The following is a 15,528-nucleotide window of genomic DNA, read 5'->3' as shown; positions in this document are numbered from 1 at the left end:
TACGATAACAAAATATTTACCAGTACAATTTTATATTTCTCTCCTTGAACTTTACTGCCAGTCAAGTAAATTGTCAAATTATTTTGATTAAAGTTGAAGTTGTTAAATTATTTTGATTAAAGTTGGGTTTTTTTCTTGTAACAAAGGAAGCGAGCATTTTGTATGGAGATTCCGAGTGGATATCGCTAAACGGATCGTTGAACAAGGTTTTCAGGCTTTCGTGAATGAATTGAAAAAATGCTAAAAGTTTTATATGATTCAAATAAACTCAACGAATACATACATTTATAATTTTACTCGCATGTCACCAAATATATACTAGTATTAACAAACCGAGTTAAAAGCATATCTGATTTCAAGTTCAGATAAATCCGCCTGTATTCATATTACCACACCTGTGCCTGTATGTCCTTTAGACTCGTCCATGATACTGATGATGTTGTTTCTTATTTTTGACAGAGGTTTTAATTTACACTAAGAATTTTAGGTCTATCAGTAAATTTAAATCAAACCATCCCTAAAATTTTGAGTCATAGACTTAAATGTCTCAATATGAAGTATATGAGTAAATTTGTTCACGGGCTCATTGAGTTAAAGAGCTTAATTCTGGTTCAGGGCTGTATATAACGATGTTGGTGATATAAAGTCATATAAACGTGCCGTTCTATAAATCTGGTTTACAATAATTGTTTGATACTAGCTTTGTAGAAGATTTTTGAACACTTTTCCGGTAATTATGTAGTTCCTTTAATTTTAAACGGTTTTACACCTGATACTGAGACAAAGTGTTCAAGTAAGTTTCATACTGGTACAGTTCTTGACGGAAAAAAATCTTAACATATATTCGAGCATTTGGATTATAGTTTTTATCAGCAGCATTTCTCCATAATGTGACTGTGCTGCAGCACTCTACGTTGTGAATTTCATTTGTTATTTTGAAAGTATTATAATGCGTCCTCTGCTTTTCTAAAGGCAAATGGTAAAATAGTTTTAGCTGTTCCTGTCTCTGACTATATGAGAATCTTACCACTAGAAGCAGTCCATCAAACTTAATCTGTTTTATTGAAGACATGGTGCCAATAATCTTACGTACAAGAAAAACAATAACATGCGTAATTAAACACTTGATGCAAAATTTCATTTTAAACTTTGCCGTGCGAGCAACCTTAACAGAGTATTGCAGCAGAAAGTACGAAACTAAAGTTTATAGTACGACCTTTGCCTAGCTCTGCATGGATACCGGTACACTATGAAGTATGGCTTCCGTTTCGAGCAGACTACAATTTGAGCTGGTGAAATGTTGTCGTCTCCAACAATCTCTGAAGAAGTGTGTGTCAAGGAACATCAGTTTTATTCAAAGGCGGCGCCTCGCTGGTTTCCCTAATGGAATTACAACGGACATATGTATACGTGTAAGATTCAAGTTGTCAGATCGACCTTGAGCTGTGTAGCACATGTGTTTCGCAACGTCCCGTTTTGTGACTGACCGTTATATTCTACAACTAGTTTGAGCATGAAAATAATTTTCTTTTGTTTAAGTATGGGCTGCGAGTGTAGAACAACAAACAAAATATTCACGTGATAGTGATAATGTATAACTTTGTCCAAAGTTTGTTTACACCACGATTCAGCACGAAACTGAAAAAAACGTGATTCAAAGTCAACAGGTTAAAGGTTATTACATGTAGTTCAAATGGGCACTTTTAAAATCAATGATTAAAGAAAAACAACAAAAATGGGAAAAGAAAAAAACCCATCGTATTGATGTATAAGATAAGACATGTTTTTTCAGCAGAGAGCTAATTGCTTGTGGTTGAAACTTTCAACAAGTAGCCCTTGGTCACACTCCCATATTACTCCTAAACAAATTTGCAAGATGTCTTTCTCCATCAGAATACGTTGGCCCCTGTTAAAAGTTTTTCACCATGTTGTACCTCTAACATTGCTGGAGTAACTCCCATCTATGCGCAATGGATTGAGTGACAGTTACTGCTTTGAATCATTAAAATAATGTTTAATTTGAAATAGAAACGCATGATGTTTATTAAAACATTTAACAAGACCCAATAACCATATCACAAAAAGTACAATTCACCTGTCTGGACTTTTTGTAAAAACCACCAAACTTTATCACCTCCATTGCCTTTAATGTGGATTAAAAGACCACAGGTAAATTCATACTCACTTTTGATATTTGCACGTAGTGTTCCCAAAGGCCACATTGTAGGCAATGGAGAAAAAAGTTAATGATATTTATTTTAATTTTAGCACAAAAATAGACAAGAGAAATTAATGTGTCTTATGCGAATATATACATTTTGTCACCTTGGATATTAGCCTTCTAAAAAATTGATACACCTATCTAAATAGGTTTTAATCACCATGGCATGAAGTTGTGATTTCCAAACTGGCATTTTGATTCAACTGATTTTGGTAGAGTAACTGCCTATTGATTTTTTTCATAAAACTAAACCTTATCAGAAGTTTTCAACTGACCTCCATTAACTTGTCAGGCTTTTTAATCATGTTATGAAATTGTGTTGCCTTGAAAAGAATTTTGATTCAACAATCTTTTTTGAGGAATAATTGCCCTTCAACTTTTTTCAGCATTTTCATTGTATTTGTAGTTATTCTCTGACAGTTTTTAACCAACTTCTTTGAAACTTGGTATTTGGAGGAATTAGTCCCCATTGTTTTTATTCTTGTATGAAGATCTTACTCAGCTTTTAACCAATTTCTTTTATACTATGATTAAATTGTGCTTTCCTAAACAGGATTTAGGTTCAACATTATTAAAAAAAAACTGTTTTACTTCAATACAATTTTCATAGAAAAATGTTTATGTTGTTTTTCTTTTTTGTTGCAGAATTCTTCACCAATGTGTTTATGTGGGAAGGAGATATTATCAAGAGAAGTTAGGTACTTCAGTGATAGCCTATTGTCTGACAATATCGGATTAGGGGGAGATAACCATGTATTAGCATCTCCTTTTGGTCTAGTGGAACCAGAATTAAATATGCTATGTTCAAATATAAAACAGGTGAGTCATGTTAGAAAGTGATGGTGTCATAAAATTTAAATGAATAAAGGCTTGACGTGTGTAGGCATATCTTATTTGGTAAATCTTTCTATCATTGATTAACACTTTGACATCATATGTCATGACTGTGGTCTTCCTCCACCCTCAAAATATTCATATTCATCTGACAAAGCTATAAAGTGGGAAAAACTTTCACAGTCATCGGTGCCAAGAGAGTTGGATACTAAAAACTACCTACATTTTTGCATCACTTTAGACAGATTGTGAAATTATTAAAAGTTGCAGTCAAGACCCTTTGATAAATAAACAAAAAATACTTGTATTGAGAAGCATGTTTTTTGTTTCCAAGCCAACCATACATGCAGGATTTAGAAAACGATAGGTTTCTTCTTCAGAAACTAACACCACAGAATGAAGAATTAGCTGATATAACACAGTACTATTTTGATGGCAAGGGCAAGGCATTCCGTCCCATGCTAGTGATGCTTATGGCTAAAGCTCTGAATGCTCATATGAAGAAATCAGACAGGTATGATTTTTGTCTGTTGTACATGTTAAGTATCTTAATAAATATGTTTTCAGAGTTATAGAACATATTATGTAAAAAATAGTCATAAAAATTGCACTTCATTTATTTGTTTGTTAATCTATAAACAGATAACGTGTACAGGTATTGTAAAACCTGACACATTAGTTTATAACAATGTAGTCACAATGTATGACTGAAACTTCAAAACATAGAAGAGTTATCCCAACCTGTGATGTAAGGTTATCAATAAGTAGACTGATAATTAGCTGTACATATTATACACAAAATGTACAGAAAATATTGAATGTATCGGTCAGGTTTATTTTAGAAATTTAAACTCAGCATGAATAACATTAGTCTTTCTCCATCACTTTAGTAACTTTATCTCTCCATCACTCCTGTCACCATAGCTCTCCCTCACTCCAGTTACTATAGCTCTCCCTCACTCCTGTCACCATAACTCTCCCTCACTCCAGATACTATAACTCTCCCTCACTCCAATTACTATAACTCTCCTTCACTCCTGTCACCATAGCTCTCCCTCACTCCAGTTACTATAGCTCTCCCTCACTCCTGTCACCATAACTCTCCCTCACTCCAGTTACTATAACTCTCCTTCACTCCTGTCACCATAGCTCTCCCTCACTCCAGTTACTATAACCCTCCATCACTCCAGATAATATAGCTCTGCATCACCCAAGTTAACATAGTTGTCCCTCACTGCAGTTACTATGACACTCTCTCACCACAGGTACGAATTTATTACCATAATTATTCTGTAACAAGCCCAAGGGGCTAACACACTACTTCTTTACCCTCTTCACTTGAAGTAAGGAGGAGGTCCAGGATTCCAACACATTACCTCTGGCTTAGAATAATAGAAAAACCCTGAAGGCCAACACATTACTGTAGACACAAAGTCATGAGGAAGTCCAAGGGCAAACACTCAACCTCTGACTTAAAGTAAGGGGGGTCTAGAGGTGGGAGGGGGGCAACACATTATCTCTGACTAAAGTAAAGGAATGGATTAACGGATTAACTGTAGGAAAAATAAACAACTTTTCTTGTTAATTTCACAGAATGAGATAGGTACAGACAGACTTACTACTAGAAATTTGTATGCTAACAATTTGGAATGCTTTAACAAGGAAATGAACTTAGATATTGGAAATGATTGTATTTGTGTGTTTAACAGTTTACTACAGAGCCAGAGAGAAGTATCTATGGTTGCTGAAATGATCCATACAGCAAGTTTAATCCATGATGATGTCATTGATGCATCTGACACACGCAGAGGAAAGCCTACTGTAGATAATTTATGGGGGCAGAGGAAGGTCAGTTTTGGCTATTTTACTAACTGATATTGGTGGGCTATTCAAATTGCCCTTTCGTTCATGGTCAGTGGTCTGATCGTCTGTCTGTCTAAACCATTCTTGTTACTGCTAATAGTGCTAGGAATTGGACATTATCTTTTGTATATTTTCCTGGGTTCCTTGTTGTGAATGTGTTAATGTACTTTTCCTTTTTAAGAAAAAATGAAAAGGCTGACATGCAACCATGTTTGATTCTGAAAACTTAAGTTTTTTATGATATTTTTATTTCTTGTGAAGCACTGGAGAGTTACTTCTTACCTTTCAAGCATATAGTATCTTTCCCTTGGTCAATTTTGGGGACTGATTAAAAAAAGCTAAATTTATTATTTTGAAATTTGAATTTTGTTATCCTTATTTCTTCAGAAGTACTTGAAATATCTTTTTAAAATCATACACAGTATGGACTCTGCTTGGTCCTTAGTTGTGCATAATCAGTTTTGTGACTGATTGGAGAAATGAAATGTCCAACTGGCTGCCATATTGGACGTTAACAGTTGAAATAGCACATTTCTCAAATTTAAAATATAGATTCTCCTTGGTCAAAAATTGTACATTATTAGCTCTTGGACTGAACTAAAAGACAAAGTGTCACACAGTTGGCAATATTGGATTTTGAAAGTAGAGATTTGTTGTTACTATTTATTAAATTTTATATGTCAGTTCCCCTTGGTCTTTCGTAGACGAAACAAAATGGCTGACCAAAGAGAAAACAATAGGTTAGAAAAGAGAAGAGAGTTAAAGATCCATCCTCTATAGACCCAATAAACGCCTTAAAATGGTGGGTTCCCAAATCACTTCGGGATCTCTTTATCATTACTCAATGAGTGCTGGAAGTAAGGTTTATTTTTGATGGAAAATGAATATTTGTGAACAAAGTATTATTACATCACAGCTTAGTTTCATTTAAGATATTTTATCAAATAATTTACTTTGAAATGCCAGCTTTTTTATTACCTGTTCATTTGCCTGCTGCAGAATTTATGTAACCAGACCTTACACAGTGATTATTGATAACCAAACAACAGAAATAAATATATAAAATCATTGATCTATCTGCCTGCCAATGCTCTGATAAATTTCCTTTTATAGTTCACAAATTTTTTTGTTGTTGATTAATATGCAAAATACATGTACATTGTATGTTGACATGGAAAAATAATGCCCATTAATACAGGAATAGTGTTGGTCACAACTTGGTCATCAAACCAAACAGGAAAATTTCCATTGAAACAATATCAGCACATCAACTAATGCTGGAAGGTGGGAATGAATGTAGTCTTTTCATGAGAAACGTGTTACAATCAGCTGTTCATAAAGTAATTTTTAGACTCTGACAATGTACACAGAATTTAGTTTTGTTTTCAGGTGAAAAATGTGAAAAGAACTCATGTAGTTAGTAACAAATATTCTTTGATTTTTGAACAGCTAAAGATGTAGAAGATTAGTCGAAGAATTTTTTTCCTCTCCAATTAATCTTATGAATCATGGAAATTTTTAATGTGTTTAAACTTTCCATTTTTCTCTACAGGCTATCTTAGCAGGTGACTATATTTTGTCAGTGGCTTCTGTAGCTATAGCCAAGATCAGAAAAGAAGAGGTTGTTTACATTTTAGCCCAGGTTATAGAAGACTTAGTACGAGGTTAGCATTTAATTTGATGAATTTCTTTCAAAGCATCAATAGTATATTACATCATTGATTCTGATCTACGAATGTAAATGCTACCAATATTTACATATTTGTCAGTTTTCACCAGTCAGATAGGTGACATTTAAATTCAATTTTCCTACCAAATCTTCCAAGTGTATCATTGATTAGAATAAGATAATCTCCTAATTTTAGGAAACTCCTCTAGGCAAGATTTTAATGTCACTGTGTCCCTTTGTAAGCTGAGGATGGGATTTATTGTAATGAAGATTAGCAGTCACACATAAAAGCTGTTGCTGAATATCAGTTAATTAAGTGAAATGGTTTTATGATAAAATCTCTTAGATCTCTAAGTCTGGCCCGAATTATTCTCAAACATTGAGCAATTTCAAAAAGTAAGAAAAGAGGTTTGTTTTTTTGCTTCATGTTTTTTGGTAAGAAATGCGATAAAGTATCCAATTAAAATTGTTTATGAAAGAAAACAATTCATATTTGACAGTGCAACTGGACAACTTGGTATGAAATCTTTGTTTTTTTCTTCATTAACAGGAGAATTTATGCAGTTAGGGTCTAAAGAAGATGAGAATGCCAGATTCAACCACTACCTCAAGAAAACATTTAAGAAAACTGCTAGCCTTATAGCGAATACATGCAAAGCTGTAAGTTTAAGGAAAAAAGGCATGGTTAGAAAATATACCCCAAAAAAATGTAAACAAATGAAACAGTTTATACTACCTGACAATTCCAGTGGTATCTAGTGCTCTGGTCAACATGATCAATGGCTGTCAATCAAATGTGGATTAAAAGCTGTTATGCATGTAGACTCATTTAAGGACTGGTACTTGCATATCTTCATGGAAGTATTATTCCACTAGAGTGATGACTGTAGAGCAAGCATAATTTATACCGGTTGGGCTTGTGTATATTTCAAATATCAGCTTTCAAAGGAAAAATTGAATTTGGGTCACCAGGATTTTTTTTTTAATCTGCATTTGAACTAATGCTCCAAGTACGGTTTTCTCAAGACTGCCTGTAAATTGAAAAAAAAAAATAGTGAAAACTTTGAAGAAATAAAAACTTCATTTTGTGTACTTGTATTTACTTAGATTCATTTCATTCCCTTAACATTACTGGAATAACAAGTACTTAAGTCAGAGGGAACAAGACATCACTAATATGTTTACATTTTTATTTTTGTGTAGGTGGCTGTCCTTGCTGAATGCCCAGATGATGTTGTAGAATTAGCCTATCAATATGGGAGGAATATAGGAGTAGCTTTCCAGGTAGATTGATATTGGAGTCATCTGTTTATACCTGTCATAGCTCCCTTAGTGAATGAAATTGGTTAATACATTACTAGCTTATGAAATGTGATATAGACAGTTTGTTACATTGTTATTGATTTTCTCCTTGATGGCTTTGATTTTACAGTTAATAGATGACCTACTAGACTTTACCTCATGTGATCATGTAATGGGGAAGCCCACCGCTGCTGATCTCCGCCTTGGATTAGCCACTGCTCCTGTGTTGTTTGCCACCAGTCACCATCCAGAGCTCAACTCTATGATAATGAGGAGATTTTCTTTGGAGGGAGATGTAGAAAGGGCAAGGGAAATGGTGGCTAATGTAAGTTTTTTTTTACTTATATCTACACTTAAATAGAAGAAATCTAAATTCATATTTCTTGTTGCTGTTTATTTTGCATAACCTGCTTCCAGAGGTACTTCACTGAACTGTATTAATGTACTATTGAATCAATCTTCACACTCACTTCACTTCTCGTATTCAAACTCTACCTTTATACTGTGAAATGATGTATTATTGTGAGACTCAAATTTCCTGGTTTTCCAAAAATATACATTTTTATTGACCCTTGAATTTGTGGATAAATCTTGATTAAAATATTCACTATTACTTCAATCCATGTCAACTTGTATCTTATTCATGAACATATAAATTCATTACACTAACTGGTAAACACAAGGCAGCAGAACAATGAATTCTACTTGTACTTAAATCTGAAACCCTCCATCCCAAAAAATAGATTTAGGGGGAAATAGGTTCTCCTCTGTTGTTTGTATGAAATGATGTAGAAAATGTCAATAGAATGTCTGAATAATTATGACTTAATTTAGTAAGAAATTTTACCAGTTGCTATAACGTCTCTTTATAGAGTAATGGGGTGGAACAGACTCGCATGCTCGCAGAGGAACACAGTAAGGAGGCAGTATACCAGCTTTCCCATCTGGCTCCCTCCACTTACAAGGATGCCCTCAACAATATAGCTACTGTTGTTCTAACACGCACCAAATGACGAGCGTAAACAGTAGGATTTATGTGACAATTGTATTTTATATTCTGACATATGAATGGTTGATTTGGTGCTATTTTTATTTGGTTTCGGCCAAATTAATATAGCATAATATTTTAGATGTGGGGGTCGATTAACTTTACAGGATGGGCTCGATACAAATTTGTTTTACAAAACAAAAAATTTGGAGATCAGAATAATAGTATATCTGCAATTATTAACTTAATTCACATTATTATCTGAACTTGTCTCTATTTCGGAATGAATATTCTTTCTTTCTCTGTCGAGTTCTAAGCCCCATAACTGTCTCAACATAGTGAGTTAATAAAAAAGAAAAGTGGAAATAATTAGAGACATCATTTGCTGTTCATCCTTATTGTCATAAAACTATTGATATTTTAATGGAGAAATGTTGACAGATGTCATTGAAATACAGTATTTGGGATAGTGTTAGTGCTTCTTTTACAAATGCATATTTTATTTTCCAGACTCTGAACAAACAAATGGGTCAGTAGGATTCTATTGTTACAGACATTTGTGATATTGTATTTTCTGTAAATACAGACTTTAGATAGATATATAACAGTTAGAATAGTTTGTCGGGCTGTTATAAACGGTCACTTGTGGATATGGTTTTTGCTGTTACGTGATACTGCTTATTTCATCAAGGACTTATGAAGATGATGTTTTAAGATATATGAACTTGTATTTGATAAGTTAGTAGTATGTATTCTGTAGGAATTTTCAGCGAAAAAAAAAAAACAACTACAAAATTTGAGCGAAAAAAGAAACCAGTCTTATTGTGAATTGCTTTCGAGTGACTGTGTATGAAATGATGTCGTCATTTTAGAATGATCTACATTTGTGTATCAAATAATTAATTTTTGTGTGGTCTGTGAACCTGCTAGGTCACTTTTTAAATTTTCCTTTATGCTATCCATGTTTGAATGGTCAGCAACATTTCATCTTTGTAACTTCTGCCTTACAGTTACTGCATATTATTTATTATGTTTTCAGGGTGATATCTAATGGGCAGCATATAATGTTAAGGGGAGATAATCAAGTAGACTGTTACATAATTGTGAGACATCAACCTTAGAAATTTATATGAATAATCAGAATGTGATTTTCTTTAAAAAGTAAAATACATTTAAAAGATTTCACATAATGATCATTTGATAGATCAAAACTGATGCATGGTGAAAAAATGATTGAAAAATAAGGTTCGAATGATGTATAAATTATTGGATTAAATTGATATGTGCTACAGTAAGTTCTCTAAAGTTTACCCTTTATTTAACAAACATAAATAAAAGAAACCTGTATATATGTGTAAGATTGTTTGATGGATGAATGATGACAGTGTTTAGATGAGTGAATGATGGCTTAGTGTTACAGATGGGTGAAAGATGACTTAGTGTTGTAGATGGGAGAGTGTTATGGGTGAATGATGACTTTATGTTGTGGATTGGCAAGTGTAAAGGATGAATAATGAGTTAGTGTTATAGTCAAATGTAATGAGTGAATGATGACTTAGTGTTGTAGACAGGTGAATCATTATCCTTTTGGTATATCTAAAGGCAGTGAACTGATATGCAATGACAAAATATTTGTTAGATTTCATATGTGTAACATTGTATACCCATCAAAATGCTTTTAACTGGACATTTTATGGACATCTCCTCCTACAGTTTTCAACCATTCTTTTTCAGACTTGGTAGGCTTATCACCAGACATGATTATGAAGTTGCTTTATCCTGAACTCCAATTTGATTTGGCCATATTTAGAGTTATTGCCCCTTGTTGTTTTCATAATGAAAATCTTAACCGGAAATCTGCCCTCGTTTCAAGCTGTTTCTTTTAGATTTGGTAGGAATAATAAGCATGACATGAAGTTGTATGTGGCAGAGTTATTGCCCCTTGTTTTTGTTACGTTAATCTTGTTCAGAGATATTCTCTCTTTCAGTTTTCAATGGACTTCTTTCAAACGGAGTAGGTTTCATAGCTATGAAATGATGTTTTCGTGAACAGCATCAAAAAACTCCACAGGCATTGCCCTTTGACTGTTCAGCATTTTCATGATCTCCTTCCTCAGTTATTGTTCTAATTTCAGTGAAACTTGATAGGACTTTAAAACTGTTACATAAAATTGTGTTTTCCTTCATGGCATTGTGGTTTTCAGGGTTTTTTTCTCATATCTAGGCCAGATATTTCCTTTCTAAGTTTCTATCTAACTTACTTGAGACTTGTTTTCCCTCAACCTTTTGACTCCTTATTACCGTTTCTGTATATTCATCTATTTAATACTGTAATTCAGGAATATTGTTGGTCCTCCCCGCTGGCTGATGAGTTGTTGGGATGAATCCTGACAAAGATTGTGAATAGAAATTACCTTGACCATATTCAAGTTCAACTTCTTCTGACAAACCAAAAAGTGCAGAAGCATTATATTTGACTAATAGATTTCAAGTAGAAATCCCAACTTATTTGTGAAAAGGTCATAGGGGTCAAATTTGTTAAAATATGGAAACAAATTCCTGTGATTAATCAAAAGGGGCAGCTGATGGTATTTGGCCGATCAAGTTCATAGGATGAAGCCTGACAAAGTTTGTGAAAAGAAATTACCTTGACCCATTTTATAATGTCACAGAGGTCTACTTTATTAAATCTTTTGAAAGACTATATTGATTACCTGCCAAAAGACTGTGAAGCATGAAACTTGGCAGATACCTTCATAACATGAAAATTGTTTTGAAGTTGTAACAGTGGGGTTGAATGCTCATGTATTTGAGATGAGCATTGAATACCAGGTAAGCAATTCAAGGGCATTGGACTTTTTTGCTTTCATCAGATCTCTTTAGCTGTCAACCTACCTCATTAAAACTTGATTGACTGCATTACCTTGGCACAAGTTATATTTTCCTGATTAGCATATTGATTGGATAATTTATGAGAAAATTATTGCGTTTTTTAGTTTCCTCATTATTCGGTTTTGTTAGACCTCTTCTCTCCCATTTAGTCTGATACATGCAGTGGAGTTATCTTAAGAGGAACTTCCATTTGACAAGTTTTGGACGAGTCATTGCTCCTTTCATCGTTTTTCTGAAGATAATTCATTTGTATTATTGATTTTACATGAAACTTAATTAGCAACACACATTGTTGAATTTCCAATCATACTTGGCAGATCATCTTTTACATTCAGTTATACGAAGATAAGGTAGTGACATTATTTTTACCCTTTATTAAGTATTTCAAAACTTTGTCTTTTACCCCTTTTACTGCAAAATCATTTATATTCGTGGGGCCCAAGTTTTATATATATATATAAAGATATATATATATATATATTTTTAATCTCTATCTCATGGACATTTGGTTTCGTTGATAAATATAGACCAATAAATGTACTTGTACTAACAGTTCATGGACACATGAATTTGCAGATTACCCATGAAATCCCCCATGAAAATTGATGATTTCACAGTATGTATTGCCCAGAGTGTCATGTCATTGATTTTATGTTTCATGTTTGCAGTCTGTATGTAGACATCTTGCTAATCTATGTAAAATACAGATTTTTTTTTACTTATCTCTTCAAGGCACAAATTCAATTAACATATTGCAGTAAAATTTAATTTTGATACTGAATATTTGAACTTGCTGCAACTCTTCATCTGAATTAATGCTCTGAAGAGAGGTTGTCATTGAATGTATTAATAAACATGTATTAAAGGGGCAGGCTGTTGAAAATGAGATCAGATAATTCAAAGTCCTCAGGTGTTGTTATATACATGTGAAATGTATACTGTCATTCATTAAATCTGTTTTTGATCAAGATGCTTCAAATTTCATTGTCTAAAAAAGTTTTGATATGAATCTCCACCACCACAGATATTCTATACTGGTGTAAATGAGGTATAGTCATGCAAGTTATTTGTGTACACATTACTGAACTCAGGTCTCATTGAAAAAAAAAACAGACTGCCAATCTACAAGTTTGTCATTGATTTAAATTACCTCTCAGTTATATTCATACAATGATTTCATTTACTTTTGTTCATATACAGTGATTATTTTAATGACAAAGACTGGCTTATTTCAATAAATTAAATCATGACAAATCTAAATCTTAATTTCTATTCTTCAAACCATACTTAATTTGTTTATTTGGTACATGTGGTATGGAAAAACCTAAATCATACAATTCATAAACAGAGGAAAGCATTGTTATAGTTTATGTCACATCAAATTGACTTGCTGCAGTTATGATTAACAATATTTTTTATCAGTACTGAGGTTTGATGTATGAATGCATGAAATTTAATCTCTTACCGGGTATTCAATATCTGCATTATAGAATCTTCACCATTAAAACAATCAGAAATTTTTTATTATGAGAGGCCAATAGGGCCTGTATCGCCCCTCTGATTTAGCTTGACTAAAATTGCTTCATCAAAACTAAAGGAAATTTTTTCTAATGTTTTAATATCTATTTCCCCTATTAGGTCCAGCCCCTCTGCTCCAACGGGCCATTTTTTATACAAAAGTCACACCCAAGGTTGTTTTTTTTACAAAATTTTGCCAAAAAAGTTTCATCCATTTCAAACCGAAGAAAGATTTTCCTCCATTCTGCCTTCTTGTGCCCCAGGCCTCAGTGAGGTCAGATCCACCATTCATACAAAATTGAGTTCCCTGACTCAAGGCTACTTCAATCTAAATTTTAACCAAATCCAATTTTTCCTACAGGGAAAACAGAATTCAAAAAGAACTTGCTATATTTCCAATTTTGGGCACCCTCCCTTAGGCCCCTAGAAGTTTAGACCTACCATTTACAAAAAAAAAGATTCCCTTTCATCCAAGAATATGCATCAGATTGGTGGTTGGGTGGCGCATTGGTAAAGCGCTCTCCCTTCACCTAGCTGTTTGGGGTTCGAACCCCAGAGTGGATTTGAAAAGGTATGGGGTCACCTGCTTAACCACGTGGGTTTTCCCCAGGTACTCTGGTTTCCTCCCACACTAACACCACTCGTACACTTCCATCAGAGCCAACAAGAGTGATTGATATAAGTTGGAAAAACTTGCTTTGCAATTGTTGTAAAATAGATAAAATTTGCCAATTCAAAAAAGATCTTTCCATTCCTTCAAAAGGAGTTTAAAGAATCTATCAAATTTCCCTTATTGCACTCTGCTTTTCTGTTCTGTACGTAGGGATGCTTCCAGTCAAATATGTGTGATATCCATTGCTTTGTACCAGAGAAGAAATCACTTAAACCAATAGAACTAAATATAGTAACCTTTGTTGGCCCCACCCATCAGTCTCCTGGGAGATCAGTCTCTCCATTTGCACAATTTTGAATATCTGCAGAAAAGTTTTCAACCACACGAGTGATATCCAGTCCATATAAGGTAGGGGTTGGGGATTCAGCTCGACTATTTGTACAAATTTCTATCTACACCTCATCTGAATTCTTTCAACCTCATGAGTGATATCTAGTACATAGATATCATTCATTCGTATAAGAAGTTGTTGCTTTTATAGCAATATAGACCAGTTTCCCCATTTGGCCCTGCCACTCAGCCCCACTATTTGTACAACTTAAATATCCACCACTGAGGTATGCTTCCAGTTAAATTAAGTTTAATTTGAATCATTGGTTATGAAGAAGTTGTTGACATAAAGACAATGGCAGTCCAGATACCACACTATAGCATCAGTTTATCTTTGTCCTTTTGACTAGGTCAGCTAATAAAGATAAACTAATGTATGCTTGTTTTTAAAATTTCACAACTTATATATTTCCAAAGATACCTTCATTTAGAAAAAAAGGGTGTACTGGTTAAAAACGGTGAATCTGATAAATGCTCCCCAAAAACGACATTACTGGACTCAAAAAAGGCTGATAATTCTGTAACTGAGGGGTTGCAAGCCCTGATATTAATATACTGCATGTTCTCTTAATATGCCTAATGTATACACCAAGTGTCATTATCCTACTTTTAATGCAAGCAAAGCTAAGCTAATGACACAAAATTTAAAAAAAGGTACTAAGGTGTCATGGGCCCAGACTTTGTCCCATTGCACCATGCCCTGAATTTAGTACACAGCACACTTTGTTAGTATGATCAACGTATACACTAAGTTTTATAATCCTTGGTTAACTGTTGGCAAAGTTATGTTCAGGACAAGAAATTTTGAGTAAAGGGCAATAACTCTGTAACTACAGGGTTGCAGGCCCTTACATTGGTACACTGCTTATTTCTTTGTATAATCAATCACCAAGTTCAATTCTCCTAGTTTCAATCTAAGCAATAAAAAGTTTTGCTCTAAACACATCATTTCAACAAAGGGCAGTAACTCTGTAGTTAAGGGGTTGTGGATCCTAAAATTGGCACACTGGACATCATCTTAGTATGATGAATGTATACACCAATTTTCGTTATCCTAGTTTAAATGTAAGCAAAGTAATGATCCAGACACAAAATTTTAACAATGTGCAGTAACTGTTATTGAGGGGCTGAGAGCCAAGAATTTGGGACACTGCACAACCCCTCAGTATATAAACAACAAGTTTCATGATCCTTGTTTATCTGTTGGCAAAGTTATGCTCCAAACAGGAAAGAACGGA

At 33.8% G+C, this 15,528-nt stretch overlaps 1 protein-coding gene across 1 annotated transcript; it reads left to right on the top strand.

The window, feature by feature from the left end:
• The first annotated feature begins 1,256 nt into the window (after positions 1-1,256).
• On the top strand, positions 1,257-13,014 carry LOC132548264 (all trans-polyprenyl-diphosphate synthase PDSS1-like). Its single transcript, XM_060212112.1, has 9 exons — positions 1,257-1,412; positions 2,867-3,040; positions 3,436-3,569; positions 4,765-4,903; positions 6,471-6,582; positions 7,138-7,247; positions 7,791-7,871; positions 8,020-8,214; positions 8,762-13,014. Exons 1-9 carry the CDS (start codon positions 1,257-1,259, stop codon positions 8,900-8,902), a joined length of 1,242 nt encoding a protein of 413 aa, XP_060068095.1. The 3' UTR covers positions 8,903-13,014.
• The last annotated feature ends 2,514 nt before the right edge of the window (positions 13,015-15,528 follow it).

This window comes from Ylistrum balloti, unplaced genomic scaffold (genome assembly GCF_031769215.1).
Source record: "Ylistrum balloti isolate Yb309-2 unplaced genomic scaffold, AGI_CSIRO_Ybal_v1 Utg370006, whole genome shotgun sequence".
In the NCBI taxonomy this organism is placed as follows: Eukaryota; Metazoa; Mollusca; class Bivalvia; order Pectinida; family Pectinidae; genus Ylistrum; species Ylistrum balloti.
This window is presented reverse-complemented; position numbering and strand designations above follow the sequence as displayed.

What these genes read in the sequence shown, in the direction of transcription:
- LOC132548264 (XM_060212112.1), top strand. Translation starts at nt 1,257, where the DNA reads ATGGCTTCCGTTTCGAGCAGACTACAATTTGAGCTGGTGAAATGTTGT. An exon ending in ATTTATGGGGGCAGAGGAAG is followed by an intron (nt 4,904 to 6,470) that starts GTCAGTTTTGGC and finishes TTTTCTCTACAG; the next exon opens with GCTATCTTAGCAGGTGACTA. An exon ending in CAAGGGAAATGGTGGCTAAT is followed by an intron (nt 8,215 to 8,761) that starts GTAAGTTTTTTT and finishes GTCTCTTTATAG; the next exon opens with AGTAATGGGGTGGAACAGAC.